At 39.2% G+C, this 27,378-nt stretch overlaps 1 protein-coding gene across 2 annotated transcripts in view; it reads right to left on the bottom strand.

The window, feature by feature from the left end:
* The window catches only part of CFAP44 (cilia and flagella associated protein 44), a 136,415-nt gene that overhangs the window by 92,510 nt on the left and 16,527 nt on the right, over positions 1 to 27,378 (bottom strand). For both annotated transcript variants that reach the window (XM_067738887.1, XM_067738886.1), the window contains 10 exons: positions 25,715 to 25,877; positions 23,802 to 23,904; positions 19,901 to 20,117; positions 18,100 to 18,214; positions 15,044 to 15,208; positions 5,680 to 5,835; positions 4,812 to 4,859; positions 4,088 to 4,187; positions 3,317 to 3,411; positions 457 to 666 (listed from right to left, as the gene is read on the bottom strand). In XM_067738887.1, coding sequence (XP_067594988.1) covers positions 457 to 666; positions 3,317 to 3,411; positions 4,088 to 4,187; positions 4,812 to 4,859; positions 5,680 to 5,835; positions 15,044 to 15,208; positions 18,100 to 18,214; positions 19,901 to 20,117; positions 23,802 to 23,904; positions 25,715 to 25,877 — 1,372 coding nt within the window. The remainder of the gene's footprint in view (positions 1 to 456; positions 667 to 3,316; positions 3,412 to 4,087; positions 4,188 to 4,811; positions 4,860 to 5,679; positions 5,836 to 15,043; positions 15,209 to 18,099; positions 18,215 to 19,900; positions 20,118 to 23,801; positions 23,905 to 25,714; positions 25,878 to 27,378) is intronic.

The raw sequence follows: 27,378 nt of genomic DNA, 5'->3' as shown, positions 1-27,378 counted from the left end.
TTCCCCATGAGAACACTTGACAAACCATGTTTTCTTGTATGTGTTTCTGAAAAGATGCTCACCATACCTGTATATAAGATTCACAAAAAATTCCACAATGCATACGCTCACCTATTTATGCATAAAGCATTTACATGTTTATTCTCTTCATTTAGGCCAATTCCACATAAGAACATACCTAGGTTATAAAACGTTCATTATACATAAAACATGTTGCATGATTCCCAGTTGAACATTTCTGTTCATTTAAAATAAGCATTACAACTCAATTTGTAAGAATATTTTTAAATGTCATGCACAGACTATACTGAAAGAATCTGAATACAAAGAAAACAAAATAGGGATATATTCTCAGAAAGGAATATAAGCAAATAAGGCATCATTAAGTAGGAAGACTAACAAGGCAGGGTTAACCAGGAAAATTCAATAGGAAACACAAGGAAATCTACTACTTACCCCTGTGGCTAGAACTTCTCCATCACGATCATAAGCTAAAGCAGTGACAGGAGACGTATGAGGTTTGAAAACCTGTTTCAAACAAATATCTGCATCTGAAACTCTCTTCCGTCCCACAAAACTTGTGAGCCCTTCTGGATCATAAAGTTCAAGAATTCGAACAACGCCATCTTCAAATCCTGCAATAATCTGTGCTCCACTGTTGCTTACCTTGGACAAAAAAGAAATGCAAGGTTTCTGAAATTAGTTGATTAAGAAAGCTGTACTACATAACAGATTTCTGTATTTTATTTAGACTTAAATTATTTAACTAAATAATTAACTAAAATAAATGCTAATCAATAATTCCTTATACTACTTTCTGGTAACCTCCATCTCTTCTATGACAGTTCCTTATCACTGCAGACCATGAGACAGGTAAACAATGACAATCCAAGCATTCAATGAGCAAAAGTTGGTGGAGCGTCTGTCTACTATGTGCCAGGCACCCATCACCAGCAACCCAAGTGTGAGCATAAACAGTCTCAACCCCTGTTTTCACAACTGTATGGTCGAGCGGGAGGACAGACATTAATCAACCTCACAAATGAATATGGAATTATGAACTGAAATAAGTAAAAGGAAATAAACATTCTGAGAGCACACAGCAAAGAAAGCTGACCTAGTCTGCAGCTTAGAGGAGAAGTCTGGGCCAGAGATATAAATCTAGCAATGTCTTAATGTACTACATCTGCTATCTCAGAAGGCATTCAGGAGAAGGGCAAGAGCCTTGGTATTCTTTAGAGCAGATTGATCATCCCTGAAGCCAGGCAATTATGAAAACCTTGGGAATAAGAAAACTATATTCCATTCAATTCCAACTGAATGTTTATGCAAACATTTACTAAGTGTCTAAATGTACCAGTAACCGTAGAGGCACTGGAAGTACAAAGATGAATAAGATATGGTGTCGCCATGAAGAACAAACAGTCTGGTGGGAAAGACAGTCAATAAAGCAAGTCATCTTAGTACACTGTGATAAGTGCTATAAAAGAGGTATATACACAGTCCTTAAACAAAAACCGCAAAGGAAGAAGTACGCAGCTCTACTTGAAGGTGGGGTCATGGAGGGCTATGCAGAGGAGATGATATCTGACCTGGGCTAAATTGTAAACAATGATGTGCAGTTTTCCAGAAAGGCAAGAGGGTATGAGGAAGGGGCAATTCAAGCATAATGTCCATATGATCAGTACGTGGATATAAGGCTAAAAAGAAAACATTCTATGGACATTGCCCAAGCATCTGAAAAAATGATTCAATTACATAGGCTGTATTTTAAAGAATTTAGGTAAGAGTGTAAATAGATTAGGATAAAGAGTGATCCGTGTTTGGTAATCTAAATACTCTGTCATTTCTACTTAATCCAGCCTCATCATTGTTCTGCTTCTATTCCCTGGCCTGAGTTCTCCTTCTGGTCTTGATCCCATCATGAAATTCCCCTCCATTCCAGCCACCTCCACATCTACTTTGGGCCTGGAACATTTTCTCTTTGACTTCAACCCAAAACAATAAGGATAAAATATTCCCCAAATATTCCCATGACACTTTAAAAACTTGGCTGCAAATTTTTTGCTATGCCTCTCATGCAGAGGTGGGGTTTAAGTCCCTCCCTCCTTGAATCTGGGAGCGGGGGGCTTGTGACTGCTTCACCCAACTGAGTATGGTACAAGTGACATTATGTGACTTCCAAGGCCAGGTCATAAAAGGACAGCAGCTTCTGCCTTATTTGCTGGAACACTATATCTCGGAGCCCTGAGCTGCCATAAAGAAGTGTGTGACTGCCCTGAGGCCACCATGCTGTGATAATGACCTCTCCATGTGGCATGGGCTTCAGGTAAGCACTGCTGTTGACATCCCAGCTTAGCTTAACCTTCAACCCAGGTGCCAGACCTGTAACAAAGAAGCCTTCAGATGACTCTAGGCCCCAACCATTCAAATCTCCCCTACTGAGGCCCCAGATACTGTGAAGCAGAGATAATCCATCCTTGTTGTCACCTGTCCGAATTCCCAAACCAGAGACTGAGCAAAATAAGATGATTGCCGTTTTATGCCACTACATTTGGGGTAGTTTATTACACAGCAATAGACAACTAGAACAATGATCTCTAAGTTTTTCCATAGCTCTTATCATTATCTAACATATCACATAAATTTATTTATTTTGTTTTTTGTCTGTCTCTGCCTCCTGTCTCCCACTCTAGTGGGAGATTCATGAGGGCAAATATTTCTTTTCTTTTTGTTCATTGCTATATTCCCAGAATCAGGACTGGTACATTACAGACATGCTGGAAATATAAAGAATGAATGAATCAGAGTCAGGCAAAGGACAGATACACAAAGTTCTGTCAGGTAATTACTTTTTTTTTTTTTTTTTTTGCGATACGCAGGTCTCTCACTGTTCTGGCCTCTCCCGTTGCGGAGCACAGGCTCCGGACCCACAAGCTCAGCGGCCGTGGCTCATGGGCCCAGCCGCTCCGCGGCATGTGGGATCTTCCCGGACCGGGACACAAACCCGTGTCCCCTGCATTGGCAGGTGGACTCCCAACCACTGCGCCACCAGGGAAGCCCATCAGGTAATTACTTTTTAACATGGAACTATTTCTAAACTTTAGGTGGCATAACAATAGATTTTCATTAAAACAGAACCAAAAGCACAATAGCAAAGTCATGATATGATTTCTATCACATTCTGAGTGAACTAAAATTTTTGTTCTTCTCTAAAATCCAGAGTCATAAAATATCTGTGTTTCTAAGAAATAGCACTAATATACCATATTTACAAATAGATTCTAGTAGAAATTCATTATAACAATAAGCTTACCCGTCGTGGTACCCAAGCAAGGGCAGTACCTCCTTGTTTGAATTTCATCTGAACCAAAGGAGTTTTGCTAGCAAAATCATAGAGTCTAACAGAGCCTACAGAAAGACAGTTTTAAAAGAAACATTTATATATATATATAAATATCTTTAATAACTTTAGCTCACTTCACATTTAAGCACTAAACAAGAAACATCATAAAAATTAAATCAACTGATAATCTAATGGAACTTTCTTTAGTTAAAACTTTACATGTATACCCTCAATCAGGTAATTTATAAACATGAATAATGTTTATATGCCATTTTATATATATATATATATGCTATGCCATTTTATATAAGGGACTTGAGCATCTGTGGATTTTGGTATCAGTGGAGTCCTGGAACAAATCCCTACACAGATACCAAGGGACGACTGTAGTAAAGAAACAACTGATGACTGACTAGTGGATCAATTTCACCTTGCACAGTCCACATAGATTCACTGTAAGTCAAGAAGGAAGAAAGGAGATGGAAAGAAAAGGAAAAGCATGAATGTGGATAACGCCAAGATGAATGGTATTTTCACGAGTAACTTACTGATGTGTCTTTATTTTAATCTCTCGCAATAACCATGGTTGCCGTATTTTGGGCCCTTTCCCCTCTCCTGAAACTCACCTCACTTGCATCAAGAAGCTTCCCTTTTGGAAAAATTCTCAAATACTTTAATCAAACACATTAAAAAATGAATTGAAAACAAAACACAAAGGTCCAGATATGAGTTCCTACTTACAGTCCAAGCCAGTAGTGGCCATGAGATAAGTGAGAGGAGAGACGGCCAAGGCTTCAATGGCTCCAGAATGGAAGGAGAAAAGGCATTCTGGATCTTGGGTCTGATAACAAAAAAAAGATCCTATTAGAGCTCAAAGATAGGTAAAAAGATCCTATTAGAGCTCAAAGATAGGTTAACACAGAACTAAGGCCAAGTTTAAAGAAATGCAATTAGAAAGAACCCTGTATCATGTGTGACTTTATCTGAACAGAAATAAGAAAAGGCATAGTAAGATAGAAAGGGCGCTGAAGTTTGGAATTAGGAGAGACAGATGATGCAGTTGATGGCTGTGTGATTTGGCACAAGTCACTTCAAATGCCGGTTTCCATTTCTTCATCAGTAAAATGAGATGATGGCAACTGCCTGTCTACAAAACAGAGTAGTTGTGAGGATTATATGAGATAATAGACATTAAAATGCCATATGTTTATGAAACCTGTAAAGCACTGTATAATGTTAGGCACTGTCATTGCCACTTTTCTTGTAAATTCTGTTATGAGATAGATCCTTTTTTATGTAAAGTCATAACTAGAGAAAGAGACAGAGACAGTATGAATTCTTTGAATATGTTGAGCAAGTTTTTGATGACAACAATGATCAAATATGGAAAAAGAGTATCTTTTAAAGAATAACAACAAAGGTCTTTACTATGAGAATTAGAAAAAAAGAAAAATAGGCAACTTACAATATTTGAAAAGCTAAGGTCAAGCTTCCATATGGCTCCATTGGAATCCTAAAAAATTAAATACCTAATAGTATTTTGTTCATCGTTTTAGACTTTTATCAAATTAAAGGAATTTTTTTTATGATTTAGTTAAAGGACAAAACATACCAAAAACTTACACATATTTTAAAGTGTGATTGAAATTAAACAATAGCAACTTTCATGCATCTTAGAACACAACGACACAATAAATGAAGCAATCTCATAAAACTTATAGTCAACTTAACATAATAAAAATGCTAATTTGTTTTCTGTGTATAAAATACAAGTCAATTAAATATCAAAATTTATGGAACTCTTCATTGTAGTATCAACAGTAGTCTTAATAGTACAATGGATTTACAGTGACCATAAATTATACTATTTTAATTTTATGTCCAAATAACTTTTTTTTTTTTTTTTTTGCGGTACGCAGGCCTCTCACTGTTGCAGCCTCTCCCATTGCGGAGCACAGGCTCCGGACGCGCAGGCCCAGCGGCCATGGCTCACGGGTCCAGCCGCTCCGCAGCACATGGGATCCTCCCGGACCAGGGCACGAACCCGTGTCCCCTGCATCGGCAGGCAGACTCTCAACCACTGCGCCACCAGGGAAGCCCCAGATAACTTTTTTTAATGTATTTTTTTAAAGCCTTTATTGAATTTGTTACAGTATTGCTTCTGTTTTATGTTTTGGTTTTTTGGCCATGAGGTATGTGGTATCTTAGCTCCCCAACCAGGGATCAAACCTGCACCCCCTGCATTGGAAGGCAAAGTCTTAACCACTGGACCGCCAGGGAAGTCCCAATGTCCAGATAACTTTAAAGAGCAAAGAGAGAAGAATGCATCTTACCTGAGACAACCAAAAGTTATTTCCAATTTCATTCATTTTTATCATAGAGAAGAGTCTGACATTCTTGTCTACTTGAAGTTCATTAATGGGCTCTATCTCTAACAATCCAGTCTCGTCTATAGTATCAGCAGTGTCTATTGTCTCAAAATCCCATATCTTAAAAAATAAGAAAATACTTTAATCAATCAGCAGTTTCTGAATGTATATTTTATAAGCCAGAAAAGGCCCCATTTTTTTTCAAAAGTCATTTCTTCTTGTTTCAGGAAAATAATGAGTAGGTATAAATTAAAACACCAGACAAAATCTAACCCTGGGATTTTGCTCTGAAATGGGAATAATGAATTATTATAATTTCCTTTGTATTTATGGAGATTAGTGAGAAAATACAGACCTGAATAAGAATTCTAATTTGCCCAAAGTAAACTTTATTTCAAGGTTTCTGTCAGGCCTTACTGCATATATAGCGGCCGCAAGGAATAAATGGTTCAGTCATCCACTGAGACATCATGACGAGCCTCGTCTTACATTAGATTCGTGGGCTCCTGGAGAGGGGACACAGACCTTCTTGCTTAATGATTCAAGCACTATCTTCATTATAAGCAGAGAAAAATGGATGTAGGTAATGTCTTCATGAGATAATGTTTCTCTTCCTTATCATAGATTTAGACTGTACTATTCAGATAAGGATTGTTGTTCTTGCGATAGGAGACCAGAATAGTACTAGGGAAGGATGAGGGAGCACAGTTTCACTTTATGTGGTGAAGAGACTCGGAAGGACTTCCTCTGTGAAGTGCCAAAGCCCAGCCTGGATGGTTCTGTAGCCACATCCTGCTACGTCATCCTAGACTCAACAACTCAGACTTTGGGAGGATTGGTGGTGTCCCACAGAGTAGCATTGTGGAGGAGAGTCCCAGATCCTAGGGTCAGACTAACCCCTGGGAGTTGGAGTAGGTTTTTCCTAAAGGGTGAGAAGTAGAGATTTACAACATAGAGGACTGAAGAGATAAGGGCAGACTTTGAAAGGGGAAGCAAATTAGTGATGTCCATGAAGGGATCTTCTGTGAAGTATTTAACTTCTCTTCTCTTGAGGTTTTCCTCCACTTGGTATTTTGACATATTTGGGGGTGACCTATGCCTTGGAAGGATAGTGAATATGTTGTATGACATAATAAAGGACAAAAGATTCTCAGAGCAATGAGTAAAATAGAACAAAATTAAATTTAACATGACTCAAAAAGCCAATGGTAAGAGGACAAACTGTGGAAGACATGTCTCTAATATATTGTGGGAGCCATACATAAGCTCAGTAAGTATCAGAGTAACCATACTAGTAAAAAAAAAAATAATACAGTCTTACTTCTGATAATACTACTTCCTAAAGAATGTCTGGAGAATACTTCCTTTTATGAATATTTTCTTATGAAAGGCCCCAGTAGAAATACGTACTGTGGGGACCACAAGGCAAATCAGAAGACTGCAGGTTTGCCAGCAACAGCAGGGTACCTACACATGGGTAGGTGGGAGAAGAGGTGTGACAACAGCCAGAAGGATGGAGATGCAGAAGCAACGTCCCAGCTTAGCCCACACTATGGGCAGGACAGTGTCCACAGGTGAGGACAAGCGAGTTCACTAGTGCACAGAGCACCAGGAAGGGAGCATCCACAGGCAAACCCTATCAGCTCACCTTTGTATTTCTAATCGGTAAACTCAGTAAAAAATTACCTAACAAATGTTTGGCCTCGTTGTCCCTAGAAAATGACCCATTCACACCAGGCATTTTGGAAGGACATCTGAGTCCACTGTTAATACTGTGCTAACATGGGACGAGGGGAAGATGGCGTAAGAATAAGACACGGAGATCACCTTCCTCCCCACAGATACACCAGAAATACATCTACACGTGGAACAACTACAGAACACCTACTGAACGCTGGCAGAAGACCTCAGACCTCCCAAAAGGCAAGAAACTCCCCCACGTACCTGGGTAGGGCAAAAGAAAAAAGAATAAACAGAGACAAAAGAATAGGGACAGGACCTGCACCAGTGGGAGGCAGCTGTGAATGAGGAAAAGTTTCCACACACTAGGAAGCCCCTTCGCGGGCGGAGACTGCGGGCGGCGGAGGTGGGGAGCTTCGGAGCCACGGAGGAGAGCACAGCAACAGGGGTGCGGAGGGCAAAGCGGGGAGATTCCCGCACAGAGGGTCGGTGCCGACCGGCACTGACCAGCCCGAGAGGCTTGTCTGCTCACCCGCCGGGGCGGGCGGAGCTGTGCGCTGAGGCTCAGGCTTTGGTCGGAGCGCAGGGAGAGGACTGGGGTTGGCAGCGTGAACACAGCCTGAAGAGGTTAGTGCACCACGGCTAGCAGGGAGAGAGTCCGGGAAAGGTCTGGAGCTGCTGAAGAGGCAAGAGACTTTTTCTTCCCTCATTGTTTCCTGGTGCGTGAGGAGAGGGGATTAAGAGCGCTGCTTAAAGGAGCTCCAGAGACGGGCGCGAGCCGCGGCTAAAAGCGCGGACCCCAGAGACAGGCATGAGACTCTAAGGCTGCTGCTGCCGCCACCAAGAAACCTGTGTGCGAGCACAGGTCACTCCCCACACCTCCCTTCCGGGGAGCCTGTGCCGCCCGCCACTGCCAGGTTCCCGGGATCCAGGGACAACTTCCCCGGGACAACGCACGGCGCACCTCAGGCTGGTGCAACGTCACGCCGGCCTCTGCCGCCGCAGGCCCGCCCCGCACTCCGTGCCCCTCCCTCCCCCAGGCCTGAGTGAGCCAGAACTCCCGAATCAGCGGCTGCTTTAACCCCGTCCTGTCTGAGCGAAGAACAGACGCCCTCTGGCGACCTACACACAGAGGGGGGGCCAAATCCAAAGCTGAGCCCCGGGAGCTGTGAGAACAAAGAAGAGAAAGGGAAATCTCTCCCAAGAGCCTCAGAAGCAGCGGATTAAAGCTCCACAATCAACTTGATGTACCCTGCATCTGTGGAACACATGAATAGAAAACGAATCATCCCAAATTGAGGAGGTGGACTTTGAGAGCAAGATTTATGATTTTTTCCCCTTTTCCTCTTTTTGTGAGTGTGTATGTGTATGCTTCTGTATGAGATTTTGTCTGTATAGCTTTGCTTCCACCATTTGTCCTAAGGTTCTATCCGTCCGTTTTTTTTTAAATTCTTTTTCTTAATAATTATTTTTTAATTTAATAACTTTATTACATTTTACTTTATTTTATTTTACTTTACCTTCTTTCTTTTCCTTCCTTCCCTCCTTCCTTCCTTCCTCCCACCGTCCCTCCCTCCCTCCTTTCTTTCCTTCTTTCCTTTCTTCCTTCCTTCCTTTCTTTCTTTCTTTCTTTCTTCCTACTTCTACTAATTCTTTCTCTCTAATTTTTCTCCCTTTTATTTTGAGCCGTGTGGATGAAAGGCTCTTGGTGCTGCAGCTAGGAGTCAGTGCTGTGCCTCTGAGGTGGGACAGCCAACTTCAGGACACTGGTCAACAAGAGACCTCCCAGCTCCACATAATATCAAACAGCAAAAATCTCCCAGAGATCTCCATCTCAACGCCAGCACCCAGCTTCACTCAACGACCAGCAAGCTACAGTGCTGGACACCCTATGCCAGCAAAACAAGAACACAATCCCACCCATAAGCAGAGGGGCTGCCTAAAATCATAATAAGTCCACAGACACCCCAAAACACACCAGACGTGGACCTGCCCACCAGAGAGACAAGATCTAGCCTCATCAACCAGAACACAGGCACTAGTTCGCTCCACCAGGAAGCCTAGACAACCCACTGAACTAACCTTAGCCACTGGGGACAGACACCAAAAACAACGGGAGCTACGAACCTGCAGCCTGCAAAAAGGAGACCCCAAACACAGTAAGATAAGCAAAATGAGAAGACAGAAAAACACACTGCAGATGAAGGAGCAAGATAAAAACCCACCAGACCTAACAAATGAAGAGGAAATAGGCAGTCTACCTGAAAAAGAATTCAGAATAATGATAGTAAAGATGATCCAAAATCGTGGAATAGAATAGACAAAATGCAAGAAACATTTAACAAGGACCTAGAAGAACTAAAGATGAAACAAACAACGATGAACAACACAATAAATGAAATTAAAAATACCCTAGATGGGATCAATAGCAGAATAACTGAGGCAGAAGAACGGATAAGTGACCTGGAAGATAAAATAGTGGAAATAACTACTGCAGAGCAGAAAAAAGAAAAAAGAATGAAAAGAACTGAGGACAGTCTCAGAGACCTCTGGGACAACATTAAACGCACCAACATTCGAATTATAGGGGTTCCAGAAGAAGAAGAGAAAAAGAAAGGGACTGAGAAAATATTTGAAGAGATTATAGTTGAAAACTTCCCTAATATGGGAAAGGAAATAGTTAATTAAGTCCAGGAAGCACAGAGAGTCCCATACAGGATAAATCCAAGGAGAAATATACCAAGACACATATTAATCAAACTGTCAAAAATTAAATACAAAGAAAGCATATTAAAAGCAGCAAGGGAAAAACAACAAATAACACACAAGGGAATCACCATAAGGTTAACAACTGATCTCTCAGCAGAAACTCTGCAAGCCAGAAGGGACTGGCAGGACATATTTAAAGTGATGAAGGAGAAAAACCTGCAACCAAAATTACTCTACCCAGCAAGGATCTCATTCAGATTTGATGGAGAAATTAAAACCTTTACAGACAAGCAAAAGCTGAGAGAGTTCAGCACCACCAAACCAGCTTTACAACAAATGCTAAAGGAACTTCTCTAGGCAAGAAACACAAGAGAAGGAAAAGACCTACAATAACGAACCCAAAACAATTTAGAAAATGGGAATAGGAACATACATATCGATAATTACCTTAAATGTAAATGGACTAAATGCTCCCACCAAAAGACACAGATTGGCTGAATGGATACAAAAACAAGACCCATATATATGCTGTCTACAAGAGACCCATTTCAGACCTAGAGACACATACAGACTGAAAGTAAAGGGATGGAAAAAGATATTCCATGCAAATGGAAACCAAAAGAAAGCTGGAGTAGCAATTCTCATATCAGACAAAATAGACTTTAAAATAAAGACTATTAGAAGAGAACAAAGAAGGACACTACATAATGATCAAGGGATCAATCCAAGAAGAAGATATAACAATTGTAAATATTTATGCACCCAACATAGGAGCACCTCAATATACAAGGCAAATACTAACAGCCATAAAAGGGGAAAGCGACAGTAACACATTCGTAGTAGGGGACTTTAACACCCCACTTTCACCAATGGACAGATCATCCAAAATGAAAATAAATAGGAAACACAAGCTTTAAGTAATACATTAAACAAGATGGACTTAATTGATATTTATAGGACACTCCATCCAAAAACAACAGAATACACATTTTTCTCAAGTGCTCATGGAACATTCTCCAGGATAGATCATATCTTGGGTCACAAATCAAGCCTTGGTAAATTTAAGAAAAATGAAATTGTATCAAGTATCTTTTCTGACCACAACGCTATGAGACTAGATATCAATTACAGGAAAAGATCTGTAAAAAATACAAACACATGGAGGCTAAACAATACACTACTTAATAACGAAGTGATCACTGAAGAAATCAAAGAGGAAATAAAAAAAATACCTAGAAACAAATGACAATGGAGACACGATGACCCAAAACCTATGGGATGCAGCAAAAGCAGTTCTAAGAGGGAAGTTTATAGCAATACAAACCCACCTTAACAAACAGGAAACGTCTCGAATAAACAACCTAACCTTGCACCTAAACCAATTAGAGAAAGAAAAACAAAAAAATCCCAAAGTTAGCAGAAGGAAAGAAATCATAAAGATCAGGGCAGAAATAAATGAAATAGAAACAAAGAAAACAATTACAAAGATCAATAAAACTAAAAGCTGGTTCTTTCAGAAGATAAACAAAATAGATAAACCATTAGCCAGACTCAACAAGAAAAAAAGGGAGAAGACTCAAATCAATAGAAATAGAAATGAAAAAGGAGAAGTAACAACAGACACTGCAGAAATACAAAAGATCATAAGAGATTACTACAAGCAACTCTATGCCAATAAAATGGACAACCTGGAAGAAATGGACAAATTCTTAGAAATGCATAACCTGCCGAGACTGAATCAGGAAGAAATAGAAAATATGAACAGACCAATCACAAGCACTGAAATTGAAACTGTGATTAACACTCTTGCAACAAACAAAAGCCCAGGACCAGATGGCTTCACAGGCGAATTCTATCAAACATTTACAGAAGAGCTAACACCTATCCTTCTCAAACTCTTCCAAAATATAGCAGAGGGAGGAACACTCCCAAATTCATTCTACGAGGCCAGCATCACCCTGATACCAAATCCAGACAAGGATGTCACAAAGAAAGAAAACTACAGGCCAATATCACTGATGAACATAGATGCAAAAACCCTCAACAAAATACTAGCAAACAGAATCCAACAGCACATTAAAAGGATCATACACCTTGATCAAGTGGGGTTTCTTACAGGAATGCAAGGATTCTTCAGTATACACAAATCTATCAATGTGATAAACCATATTAACAAATTGAAGGAGAAAAACCATATGATCATCTCAATAGATGCAGAGAAAGCTTTCGACAAAATTCAACACCCATTTATGATAAAAACCCTGCAGAAAGTAGGCATAGAGGGAACTTTCCTCAACATAATAAAGGCCATATATGACAAACCACAGCCAACATCATCCTCAATGGTGAAAAACTGAAAGCATTTCCACTAAGATCAGGAACAAGACAAGGTTGCCCACTCTCCACACTCTTATTCAACATAGTTTTGGAAATTTTAGCCACAGCAATCAGAGAAGAAAAGGAAATAAAAGGAATCCAAATCAGAAAAGAAGAAGTAAAGCTGTCACTGTTTGCAGATGACATGATACTATACATAGAGAATCCTAAAGATGCTACCAGAAAACTACTAGAGCTAATCAATGAATTTGGTAAAGTAGCAGGATACAATTTAATGCACAGAGGTCTCTGGCATTCCTATACACTAATGATGAAAAATCTGACAGTGAAATCAAGAAAACACTCGCATTTACCACTGCAACAAAAAGAATAAAATATCTAGGAATAAACCTACCTAAGGATACAAAAGACCTGTATGCAGAAAATTATAAGACACTGATGAAAGATATTAAAGATGATACAAATAGATGGAGAGATATACCATGTTCTTGGATTGGAAGAATCAGCATTGTGAAAATGACTCTACTACCCAAAGCAACCTACAGATTCAATGCAATCCCTATCAAACTACCACTGGCATTTTTCACAGAACTAGAACAAAAAATTTCACAATTTGTATGGAAACACAAAAGACCCCGAACAGGCAAAGCAATCTTGAGAACGAAAAACGGAGCTGGAGGAATCAGGCTCCCTGACTTCAGACTATACTACAAAGCTACAGTAATCAAGACAGTATGGTACTGGCACAAAAACAGAAAGATAGATCAATGGAACAGGATAGAAAGCCCAGAGATAAACCCACACACATATGGTCACCTTATCTTTGATAAAGGAGGCAGCAATGTACAGTGGAGAAAGGACAGCCTCTTCAATAAGTGGTACTGGGAAAACTGGACAGGTGCATGTAAAAGTATGAGATTAGATCACTCCCTAACACCATACACAAAAATAAGCTCAAAATGGATTAAAGACCTAAATGTAAGGCCAGAAACTATCAAACTCTTAGAGGAAAACATAGGCAGAACACTCTATGACATAAATCACAGCAAGATCCTTTCTGACCCACCTCATAGAGAAATGGAAATAAAAACAAAAATAAACAAATGGGACCTAATGAAACTTCAAAGCTTTTGCACAGCAAAGGAAACCATAAACAAGACCAAAAGACAACCCTCAGAATGGGAGAAAATATTTGCAAATGAAGCAACTGACAAAGGATTAATCTCCAAAATTTATAAGCAGCTCATGCAGCTCAATAACAAAAAAACAAACAACCCAATCCAAAAATGGGCAGAAGACCTCAATAGACATTTCTCCAAAGAAGATATACAGACTTCCAACAAACACATGAAAGAATGCGCAACATCATTAATCATTAGAGAAATGCAAATCAAAACTACAATGAGATATCACCTCACACCAGTCAGAATGGCCATCATCAAAAAATCTAGAAACAATAAATGCTGGAGAGGGTGTGGAGAAAAGGGAACACTCTTGCACTGCTGGTGGGAATGTGAATTGGTACAGCCACTGTGGAGAACAGTATGGAGGTTCCTTAAAAAACTACAAATAGAACTACCATATGACCCAGCAATCTCACTACTGGGAATATACCCTGAAAAAACCATAATTCAAAAAGAGTCATGTACCAAAATGTTCATTGCAGCTCTATTTTCAATAGCCCAGAGATGGAAACAACCTAAGTGCCCATTATTGGATGAATGGATAAAGAAGATGTGGCACATATATACAATGGAATATTACTCAGCCATAAAATGAAATGAAATTGAGCTATTTGTAATGAGGTGGATAGACCTAGAGTCTGTCATACAGAGTGAAGGAAGTCAGAAAGAGAAAGACAAATACCATATGCTAACACATATATATGGAATTTAAGACAAGAAATGTCATGAAGAACCTGGGGTTAAGGCAGGAAAAAGACACAGACCTACTAGAGAACAGACTTGAGGATATGGGCAGGGGGAAGGGTGAGCTGTGACAAAGCGAGAGAGAGGCATGGACATATATACACTACCAAATGTAAGGTAGATAGCTAGTGGGAAGCAGCCGCATAGCACAGGGAGATCAGCTCGGTACTTTGTGACCGCCTGGAGGGGTGGGATAGGGAGGGTGGGAGGGAGGGAGACGCAAGAGGGAAGAGATATGGGAACATATGTATATGTATAACTGATTCACGTTGTTATAAAGGCAGAAACTAACACACCATTGTAAAGCAATTATACCCCAATAAAGATGTTAAAAAAATACATAAAATAAAAACAAATTGATATCTAAAGAAAAAAAATATTGTGCTAACATGGATATTCATTTTCCGAAGCTACTATTGATATATCAACAGAATCAAAATAACAAAAGGTCCCCTCAGAAAACTTCAGTGCCAAGATGTAAATGAATTTTGACTAGAATTTAAATATTTACCACAAGAGAAGCATTATTTAAAATGAGGTGGCCCTAGGAGTAAATGACCACTGATCTCCTTCATCAAGTGACCTTAGTGAGAAATAAAAATCTGATAAAACCCACAGGGTGATCTGCAAGGTTTTGATGTGGGTGCTACTGTCCAAGTGTAAAGAAAACTTACCCTAACACATCCATCTGACCCGATGGTGATCACTTCACCCTCGTCCAGCATTATCTGGTTAATGGGACCCTGGTGACAAGTCTTGCCTGCAGCTCGACTCAGCTCAACTTTGATGTGGCCACCTTCCCAAAGCAGCATGTTGCCCCATTCTGACCCTGAGAGCACCTGGCAGGTGTGCGGAAAGGAAAGAACGTGCATGAAGACAGACAAACGTGTATATATGCTTCAAAGAGCTGGTGAGACTTGTTTCTAAAGATTTTTCTTGGTTATGAAAGTAAAAATTTTTTTAATTTTTAAAATAATAAAATACAGCTATGAAAATTCACTACCCCAGAAACAACCACTTGTCACATTTTGACATATTTGCTCCTAGCGTTATATATAGTTTTACCTCATTGTGTATGTTGGTTAATTTTTCAAACATATCGGCAGTAGATTTCTTTGTACATCTCTTAAGGACACAACCCAGGAGTGGAATTACCAGGTCAAAATTTAGAGACATGTTTAAAGTCCTTGATAGATGAAATTCTACTTTTTAAGAGTGATAATATCAAATGTTATGTTTGATAATTGTGAGGTCAGTACTGAACTCAGCAAATTATAGCAGAATATAATTCAATTTCAAATAAGGATGATCATCTAGAACCACTTCACATTAATGCACTTAATCCAGCACTTCCCAAAGTATGTACCACCAAACACTAGTTCTTAAGATGTTTAACTAATAAGTAATACTAATTGAGGATTGACTCCATGCCAAGCAGTGCTTGAGGACTTAACATATGTTGTTATTTAATCCTAAAAACCATATGAACTAGGTACATTTACCAAGGATACCATGTGCTGTTGTACAGGTTGGGTACTTTATTTTCCCAGAAGAGACAGTTTTTCTCATTTGCACAAAGGAACCATCTGGGCTGATGATGGAAGTCCTGACTATTACTCTCCCCATTTTATAAAGTAAAAAAACTGAAGCACAGAACAGTTAAGTACGTTGCCCAAAATTACTCAGAGGAGTCAGGGTTCTAAACCACGCGCTGTGGCTCAAAACCTCCCATTCCAACTAATGCTGCCTCAAAAGACATATGCTAGGGAAAACAAAGTCAAACAAGTTTCTTTTCTCTAGGACCCCTTGGAAGCGTTTTATTCTTTTTTTTTAAATTAATTAATTAATTAATTTTTGGCTGTGTTGGGTCCCCGTTTCTGTGCGAGGGCTTTCTCCGGTTGTGGCAAGCGGGGGCCACTCTTCATCGCGGTGCACGGGCCTCTCACTATCGCGGCCTCTCTTGTTGCGGAGCACAGGCTCCAGACGCGCAGGCTCAGCAGTTGTGGCTCACGGGCCCAGTCGCTCCGCGGCACGTGGGATCCTCCCAGACCAGGGCTCGTACCCGTGTCCCCTGCATTAGCAGGCAGACTCTCAACCACTGCGCCACCAGGGAAGCCCCCCTTGGAAGCTTTAATACAGAAGTGTTCACTGGAAATCACCATGAGAAATTTCTAGCTGCAAAGGAATTTGACCAGCAAAGTCTTTTCATAGAGTTTCTGTGCAAAAGAATGTTGCAGGCGATGCCCTTTGGGGAACTCTGATCTAATTCTTGCCTGCCTGCTCGAGGACTCTGCAGCCCCATTTTCCTCTCACCTAGAGGAACTTATGACCTGACTCAGTCTTTTCTACTTCTCCAGTCTACCTATGCTTATCTATTCTACCTATTTTACCTATTAAGCCTCAGCCCACTTGTCTTTACTTAGACTTCTTTTTTTCTGTCCAGTAACTAAAACCAAAAGTCACCAAAGCCTATAAGGCATTTCTTTCTGAAATGTCACTCATGTCTAGCTTCCCTCTTCCATTTGTCCTGAGTAGACTCCAGACTCTCATTATCTCTTCTTACATAAAAGCAGTATCTTCCTTCTGAGCTCATCTCCTTGACTCCACATTTCCCTTCTAATATGCTTGGCATTTGTGGCCAAATTTATATATAACTTCTTTCATTTGCAACTCTACTCTTCCAGAACCTAATAGTTCCGCCTGGCTGTTCCAGTCCTCATACACTAGGGCCCCACCATACTTCTCAATCTCATTTCCCACTCCTTCCCAACATGAGTACTCCAATTAATCCTCTAAATATGTAATATTTACTCCTAACTCTAAATATTTCCTTTTGTGGCTCTTTCATTTAAAATGGGTTCTTTTCTCCCCTACCTCTAAACAAACTCTTCTGAACCTTTTTCAGATATATCTCATACCATGTTTTTAATGATCTTTAGCTTAATTCTTACAGAATTTGAAGCTGGAATGATTTATTATCATCTTATAGGTTTGGATATATAATTTATAATTTAGCCAGCACCCAAGCCTTTTTATTTCCTACCATACACCATGATTTCAAATTAAGAATATTCCACTAGGTAATCACTAGACCATTTGGTTCCTCAGAGTAATATTTGTATGTTGGCATTTACTTATAACTGAGATGACCACAAATAATACTATATAACTCGTCCTAATAGGAAGCCTTATACAATATTAATGGAGAACTGATCCTATAGGCAATATGTCTATAAATTTTATAAGAAGAAACTAACAGATTAAAATTGCAGTGTTGTAGATGTCACTATACAGTGGCTCAATCTTCCTGAACAATAATTTGGTAATAAAAGCAAAAGCCACAAGACTGTATATAACCTTTGACCCAGTAAGTCCTCTTGGAGGATCATGGCAAAGAAGAGAGAAGGGAAAGATAAACACTATAAACATTGCAACTCCATGACATAGTTAAAAGTGACCAGTACTATGTGAATATATGAAAATGCTCACATACTTTATATGTGTATATAATATTTAGTAAAGACAAAATGATATGTACATGTGGATTATGACAATTTCACAGAATTAAAATTGATAATCTGAAAAGGTAAAATTAAAAGCTCATTATATTTGCAACTATAGTATCTGTTATTGCCAATACTGGCAGTGCTTTTTAGACTGCTTTCATATATATATATCACTTCACTTCATTTCAATAATTTCATTATTGTAGAATGGTAGCTGTACTCACCTTCCCATCTGGGAGCTCCATGTAACCTTCTATATCATTAGTGGCTGTTTTGCCAAATCGACCCAATGAACCCTGAAGCTTGAGGCCAGTGAATGTTAGAGCCATTTCCCAGAACCTGCCAACAAATAAGAGCCTGAATGTACCTCAAAGAAATTTTATTAATTTTAATATCACCCAAACACTTACATATTTCATAGTCACATATTATTTCATTTATCCATTCATTCAATTAAAATGTATTAAGTATCAACTACCCGTCAGGCAAAGTTCTAGGCAATATGAATTCGGCATCGAGCAAAATAGTCCAAAAAGAAAAAATTCCATGCCTTTGCAGATCTTACATTTTAGAGTTGTGTTCTCCTATGCAATAGCCACACGTTTGACTATTTTAATTTAGACTTAAAGTAATTAACATTAAATAAAATTTAAACATCAGTGTTTCATTCAGACTGACCAGTTTCAAGTATTCAATAGCTACATGTGGCTACTGTCTACTAGATTGGCCAGCACAGAACACTCCCACCCTAGCAGAAAGTTCTACTGCATAGTACCACTTTAGAGGATATAAAAGTTTTCCAAAAGTTCTAATTTACTTGTTGTGTAACTTTGAGTGATTTTCTTGATCACATTGTACTTTCATTCGCTCATGTGTAAACTGAGAATATTATTTGCACCAACCTCATGAAATTGTTGAAAAACTCTTTTAGAACAGTGCCTAGCACATAAAGTCAATAAATGTTAAGTTACTAATATTTTCTTATTCATAATCTAAACAAATGAATAGTCAGACTGATGAAAAACCATGTAGAAAAATGAAAGAATCTGGCCTACCAACTGGATGTAGAATAGATAATGGACAGTATCAACAAGCCAATAATATAAAGCCAAGAGCCTAAATGACCAACACCCTTCTCCAAGGCTGTTGTAGGTCCCCTGATCATGTTTCCATTTCCTCTGTTTCTTTTACAGCACACCACACATGAAATTGTTCAAGATCTATCTTTCCCCAAAGACATAGTACATAGAAAATATGCACTCTAGTAAACAATGGAAAAATTAGAATTTTTTAACCTATAGCCAGCAGAGAGTTAGTTGACAATTCCAAGATTTAAAAATCTGCTCAATTATTCTATATTTCAAAAGGACCAGACTTAAATTGTAATGAAAAGAATTTAAGATAGATTAAAAAACCTTTCTCATAAAGAGACACTGGGAATCAAGTTAAGGACAGCTCAAGAGTAGTGCTAGAAGGTTGTTAAATAAAGGACAAAATCAATTCCATCCTGAACAAAGAACAAAGGGTATAATATAGTGGAAAACACCCAGAGACCTGAGATCAAGAGTAGGCTCTGTTACCATTTAGTATTGAGGGTCCTGCATCAGGAATGGTTCTGTTATAATTCTTATTCTACAAGTGAAGACTGAGTTCAGAGACATCAAGATGACTTATCCATCTCACAGTATCACTACAACACATTGAACAGTGGATATGAAAGTTCAATATGAACTTGGACACAGCACGCCAATGTTACTAAGACATTATACAAACTCTCTTAGGAAGTGAAGCCTACAAGAAGGCAGCAAGCAAAATTCAAAAGCCCTTCTTTTATCTATGCTGTTTTCAGTAATAAAATCTCCATACCCAACTAGAAAAGCTGCACTACAGTTAGTTTTTTAAATAACACATTTAAAAATTATCCTAATGTTAACAACATCAGCAAAAATGTCTCCAGCTGGTCAATCCTCTTAGAAAAGACCCTAACAATAAATGACTAGCACCTGTATCAGTCACGCAACCTACTTGATGTGGCCGGATCCCGATGTAGTAAGCTGCTCGTCATCTTCAGGATTGAAAGTAACCTTGAACACTTCCTGGGAAAAAGCTTTTGTCCTCAGTAGGGGCTGCTCTTCTTTCCAATTCCAGATTGTCAGTGTGTAGTCAGGGCTGCCACCAACAGAGGCCAGCAAGGTACCATCGCAGTTAAAGTCTACATATGCATAGGCCAGATCAGTCCCATCTGAAAGGATGAAAAGATGAATGCAAGTCTAATGAACACGGACAGCACTTACTTTTCAAAAGTGTATTATTTAAATTAAAAAAAGGATAGAGGGCTTCCCTGGTGGCGCAGTGGTTGAGAGTCCGCCTGCCGATGCAGGGGGCGAAGGTTCGTGCCCCGGTCCAGGAAGATCCCACGTGCCGCGGAGCAAAAGGCCCGTGAGCCATGGCCGCTGAGCCTGCGCGTCTGGAGCCTCTGCTCTGCGGCGGGAGAGGCCACGGCAGTGAGAGGCCCGTGTACCACAAATAAATAAATAAATAAAATTTTAAAAAGAGAGAGAGAGCACCCTTAGTGGTGTGCATTGGTGGAAGAATGCCAAGACGCCCCTAAAGAAACAATTCCAAAATCACTCATCACCCTTGGCTGTAGAATGAACTACATGATATGGGGGGAGGGGGGAGGGTGAAGAAATCTTAATCACACTTTGCATGAGAAAAACACTTTGAGAATACATTCTACTTTATGAAGCGGGGAAGGGTGACACAAAAGCATATTAGACGGCAGAGAGAAATCAATTTAAAATCTGTCACTGAAAATTTCACGAAATAAAAATTGATGACTTCAGGTTTCTGGTTATGCGTGTGAGGAGCTAAGAAATCACCATTCCATCCTAACAACAAGTAAAAAGCTGAACAGACTGAAAAATCAACAGCTCTTCTTGGATCTATACGAGAAGAAAGGAACCAGGGCAAACCTCTGCCCCCAAGAATGGAGAGACCACCAGGTAAATACAGGGATTTGCAACTCACCAGAGCAGAGGCTTCCAAGCAGCAACAGCCAGAACAGCTCAAGGAACCACTGCCGGTGAAGTAAAACATGAACTCTAACTGACGAATTGCTGGAGGCTCAGTGTGGACAAGTCTGAGAATTAAAAACTCCAGGGGGACCCAGTCATAAGGTGGCCCCAACAATATTGTGAGATTTACCTCCAGGAGTTGACCAGATTCCTAAAGTAAAAAGATCTAGAAAAATTCCCCCAGGCTTCCAACAGAAAGAGGGGAAAAGGAACCATTTTGAAATACCGGAGAGCCTCTGTTCTTCTTAATAAGGTCTGCCCTCAGGGGAAACTAATTAACCAGAGCCTGACGGTTGGAATGTTATCAGAGCTTAACTGACCTGGAGAAGGAAATATCCAACCCAGCCCACTCTAGCCATCCTGTCCTACCTAAGAGGGGAGAAAAATGCTGAGAAACATTTGTGAAGTTCACAGTCCAGAGGCATAGGCTCACCAAAAAACTGAGACCTAATCCCAGGACTAGAGAATGCTTCCCCTGCCCCACACCTTACCACCAGGTGACTAAAGTCCTATTTAAGGCAGTTCTTTTTACCCAGTACATCATGTCTGGCTACCCAGAAAAAATTACAAGGCATACCAAAAAGCAAAAAAGACAGTTTGAAGACACAAAGCATGCAGCACAACCAGACATGGCAAATATGTTGAAATTGTCATATTGGGAATTTAAAACAACTATAATTAATATGCTAAGGGCTCTAACAGATAAAGTAGACAACATATAAGAGCAGATAGGCAATGTCAGTAGAGAGATGGAAATCCTAAGGAAAGAACCAAAAAGAAATGCTAGAGATAAAAAAAAAACACTAACACAAATGAAGAATGCTTTTGATGGGCTCATTACTAGATTGGACACAGCTGAGGAAAGACTCTTAGCTACAGGATATCTCAATAGAATCTTCAAAAACCAAAAAGCAAAGAGAACAAAGACTGATAAAAACAGAACAGAATATCCAAGGGCTGTGGGACAAATACAAAAGGTGTAATGTATGTGTGGTGGGAATACCAGAAGAAGAAAGAGGAACATAAGAAATATTTAAACCAATAATGACTGAGAAATTTCCCAAATTAATGTCACACACCAAACCATGGATCCAGGAAGCTCAGAGCTCACCAACCAGGATAAATGCCCAGAAACACTACAGAAAATGAAAGATAAAGAAAAAAAAATACTGGGGAAAAAAGAAAAAGAGGGGGGACAAAAATCTTACCTAAAAAACACTAACCTAGAATTCTGCGCCCTGAAAAATTATCCTTCAAAGGTGGTTGAGAGTCCGCCTGCCGATGCAGGGACGAGGGTTCGTGCCGCGGAGCGGAGCGGCTGGGCCCGTGGGCCATGACCGCTGAGCCTGCGCGTCCGGAGCCTGTGCTCCGCAACGGGAGAGGCCATAACAGTGAGAGGCCCGCGTACCGCAAAAAAAAAGGTGACAGATAAAGACTTTCTCAGACCAACAAACACTGAGGGAATCTGTTGCCAGGAGACCTGCCTTGCAAGAAATGTTAAAAGAAGATCTTTAGAAAGAAGGAAAATAATATGGGTCAGAAACTTGGATCTACATAAAGGAAGAGAATCAAAGGAGTAAATGAAAGTAAAATAAAACTTTTATTTTTCTTATTCTTGATTGATGTAACAGATAACTGTTCAAAATAAAAGCAATAATGTATTTGATTATGTATGCTTATGTCCGTGTGTGTGTTATGTAAGTGAAATGAATGCTTATATATAAGCTTATATGTAACTGAAATGAATGACAGCAACTAAAATGCCCCCTAATAGGTGAACGGATACATAAGATGTAGTACATCCAGACAATGGAATATTATTGAGCACTAAAAAGAAATGGACTATCAAGCCATTAAAAGACAAGGAGGAAGCTTAAATGCATAGTACTAAGTGAAAGAAGCCAATCTGAGAAGGCTGCGTACTGTATAATTCCAACTCTATGACATTTTGGAAAAGGCAAAACTATGGAGACAATAAAAGATCAGTGGTTGCCAGAGAGGGTAGGGCAGTTATGAATAGACAGAGCACAGACGATATTTAGGACAGGCTTTGGGAAAACTCCTATTCAGAATACTGAATGATGTTATAATGATGGATATATGTCATTATACATTTGTCTAAATGAATACAGAACACCACAAGTGAACCCTAAGGGAAACTACGGACTTGGGTAATTGTGACTGTTAACATCGACTCATCCTTGGTAAAAAATGTACCATTCTGATGAGTTATGTTGATAATGAGTAGGCTAAGCATGGGTGAGGGGAGAGGGTATGTGGGAATCTCTGAAACTTCCTCTCAATTTTATTGTAAACCTAAAAACTGCTCTGAAAAATAAAATCTTTTTTAAAAATTGACTACTGAAATTAATTATATGGAAAACAGAATTGTAAGATAATTGTGATGGTAATTTTATGTGTCAACTTGGTTGGGCTATAGTACCCAGTTATTCAATTAAACACTAATCTAGATGTTGCTGTGAAGATAGTTTGTAGATGTGGTCAACATCTATAATCAGTTAAGATTATCCTTGGTAACCTGGGTGGGCCTCATCCCATCAGCTGAAAGCACTTAAAGCAGAACTAAGGTTTCCCTGAGGAAGCAGAAGTTCTGCCCTTAGAGGTAGAATCAATTCCTTCCCAAGAATTTCCAGCCTGCTAGCCTGCCCTACAAACTTCAGATTTGCCAGCCCTCGTAATTACATAAGCCAGTTCCTTCAAATAAATCTCTCATCTATCTCCCACCAGCTGTGTTGCTCTGGAGGACCCCGACTGCTACAATAATGTTACATCTTCAAAATGTTGTTAACCTTAAACGTGAGATATTTTAAAGATTCTACTAGACTCACCTTGAAGTATTCTGTAGGGCCTCAAAGAAGGATATTCATAAATGATAATCTTGGGGAAAACTCCTTTCTCTGCTACTGTGAAGTAAGTTTTTTGGGGGTGAACCTATAAAAGATAAAATCTCACTAAAGCACTGAAAGGGAGATTATCATATAAATCACTCAGTTAATACAGTATTTAGCATCTGCTACTTTATAATTTGTTTATTAGGATCCACTCTAATAGAAAACTCAAAACTCGGCATCTAATAAATACTTGACAATGGATATAATTTAAACTGAAAACTAGAAGAATACTCATTTTAAGTTTTACTTTCACTAAGACTGTCATGTCTTAACTCTACAATTTTTTTAATTGCCATCAGAAGAGCTAGAACAGTGGTTCCCAATCTTTAGCAGGCATCAGAATCACAGGCAGGGCTTATTAAAGCACAGATTGCAAGCTTTAACACTAGAGTTTCTGATTCAGTAAATTGGGGCTGGGACCTGATATTCTGCATTTACAGTTCTAACAATTTCCCAGGTGATGCTGGTGATGCTGAATCTGGGGACCACTCTTTGAGAACAACTAAGTTAGATGAATTGCTTACCCTGCGTTTGGTGTTTTGCTTTATTTTTAATGGAGACCTAGGACAAGCAAGACATCTACTTACACTCAACACATAAATTCACCCTGTCTTTTCTGGAAGAGAGCTTATATCCCCCAAACCACATTTCTCATGGCTTTCTCATAGCCTCACAAGAGCATTTCTCATCCACAAATGGATAACTATTTCAGAAAAATTGAAGTGACATGGGCAGTGGAGGAAGGTCCCTGTCACTGTCTGGACACCAGCAGCCCCAGCACACACGGAGAAGAGCCCCACCGACACACAAGCGCTCAGGGTCCAGGAGGGTGAGGTTTAGGGTTAGCATTCTTGTTCACACTACACCCCTAACTACTGACCTCAAACCAAATTATCGTGCCACAAAATAGAAAAACGGACATTTCAAAACTATCGTTGGCCACAAAGTGATAGAAAAATAAGCAGGCTAGATATTGCTCAGTCCTCTGCAGATGCGGGGGGACCTCAGGGCTCATGGTACTTTGAGATGGTCCCGACCGACTTCCTCCACAGAGCCTTCATGTCGGGCCTGTGAATATTTGCAACAGCTGGTGCCCCCGTAGCATGTACTTGTGTATATATACCTAGCTTTTTGGTTTTGCCTCATTGTTTTTTTTAATTGGCCGTGCACACGACTTGCGATTTCTTAATTCCCCGACCAGGGATTGAACCCGCGCCCCCTGCAGTGGAAGCGCAGAGTTCTAACCACTGAACCACCAGGGAATTCCCAGAGAGGGGCCTTTTAAAATGAGAACAAGTTGATTTAGTATGCTTTTATGCTGAGGATGCCTAAGGAAGTAAAGGCTGAAGATACAAGAAAGAAAACGACTGATGGAGACAGACACCTGAGGAGGAATGAAGAGACAGACTCGAAATCACACACAGATCTTTTTGTCAACTGCTTGAAACTACCGAATGTACAATTTATGCTTCATTTCCTAATGTTCAACTCTTTTATCTGGCACTTAGCTTTAGTTATTATGTGAATTATCATTTGTGTTATTCATTTCGGTATTTTTGCAGAATAGCAACATAGCATTTACTGTGAAAAACCTGCATGGCTATGGGAAAGTCACTCAACCTCTATTAGCCCCAGTTTCCTTATCTGCAAAATGAGATGATAATATTTAATATAATATTATAATATTGCATGGAGCTAATGTCAGTGAACGTAGTGGTTGTCATCGTGAATTGAAAATGCCTTAGAATAAAGACTGCTGTGCATCTCATGTAATCCCTCCTCACAGCCTGGCTGGTCCACAGAACAAACACATGGATGGATTTTTGTTTTCTAAGTTACTAAAGGCATACCCCAATGACACCAATTCCCCTGCCACTGCTACTTCGCAGGTAGGTCTGTTCCTTGGTTTTCAAATTCAGAAGGATCAGCTGGTTCCCAGCTACGTACAACACCATATTGCTGTCCAGAAGTTGTAGGTTGGCCCGCTTTCTGCAGTCATAACCAAAGGAATGTCTGAGGGAAAGTTGCAAAGGAAAACCAGTGAAACAACATAACCATCCTAGAGAGGGGAAAAGTAACGAAATGAATATATTTTTAAAACCCATACCCTTAGTTAGATAAAGATCCAGGGTTGAAGTAGTTGAATTTTATGCTGAAACTTAGAGTTATTTACTGTATTACTATTGTAATCTTGTTTTTAAATTAGGTGAAAATTCTCATACTCTGATTCAGTCTTTTAGTTTTCCTAGGAAAACCCTGAAAGCACATTAATTTTGTTTGCAATAAAAAATAAACTTTCTATTTGGGTACTATAGAGAGTAAAGTAGTCCCCTAAATAATTTCATTTTCCTCTCTCCTGCTAAAACTAAATCACATTATAATGTGAGAGAAAGTCTGTCTTTGCCATCTTTGTACTCCCAAAGCCTGTCCAGTTTGTTGACTGAACATAGTAAAAGGATCATGTAGGCCTCTTCCTTGATGCTGAAAGACAAGATGTTTAAAATTCTGACATGTTTGTGAAATTCTGACACACCAGTGACAATGTGACTACTGTAATAAATTCACATAAATATAACTGAAATTTAATCATATGAAAATTATAAAAATTGACTAAATAATACATAATATATAAGTATATAAAATAAATAGGCTAACATTTCCTTTCCAAGATCATTAGTATGTACGGGTGTGCAGATGAGTATATACGTGTGTGTGCGTTTATGCTATAGAGTATAACTGCATTAATTCAAAAGAGATTTAAAAAACTGAGCTATAAAACATTTTTTAAGTGTACTTTGTTATTATGTTCAAGCTCAAATTAATATAACCCAAGATATAAGTGTAATAATTAAATGAGATCAACCTATTAAAAAATTATAGTTTGCCAAAGAAATATATTATGTAGTGTATCTTAAGTAGATATATTCTTATTTTCCAAGAATTCATTGCTGAACACAAAAGTTGAAGGATCACTGGAGCAATCCTTATTTCTTGAGCCCTTGTTTTTGTTTTGTTTTTTCAGTCTGATTTTAGACGATTCCCCTTATTTGTAAGGAAATATTTTCAGAGAAAGAAATTATACAAAACTTTTAACAAGAACGATATGTCGAATGTAAAAAAGGAAGAGCAAATTTTAATTAATGCAATTTGAATTGTGAAGAATATATAAATTATAACTAACTACAAGTAACTATACCTATCTCACTGCCTCACAGTTAAATTGAAAAAAAGAGAGAGAGAACATTTCAGGGCATTTGTACAAGAAAAAGGAATTTTATACATTTAAAAGACATTAACGCCTAAAATGGAATCTTATATAGAAATGCAAATGAATATGTGATCCAAGATCTAGATGAAGCTATTCTGCCCTCATGGAGAATACCTGGGGCCGCCTCACAAATAAAGAGTAGGGTCTACAGCCCCTTATCTTTACAGAGCCTGGTATGGGGCAGGAAGTTTTGCCTACCCTCTCCCTAAACTACTGTTCTCACCTCTCCTTCTTCCTTCTCTCCTT

Source organism: Pseudorca crassidens, chromosome 5 (genome assembly GCF_039906515.1).
Source record: "Pseudorca crassidens isolate mPseCra1 chromosome 5, mPseCra1.hap1, whole genome shotgun sequence".
NCBI lineage: Eukaryota > Metazoa > Chordata > Mammalia > Artiodactyla > Delphinidae > Pseudorca > Pseudorca crassidens.
This window is presented reverse-complemented; position numbering and strand designations above follow the sequence as displayed.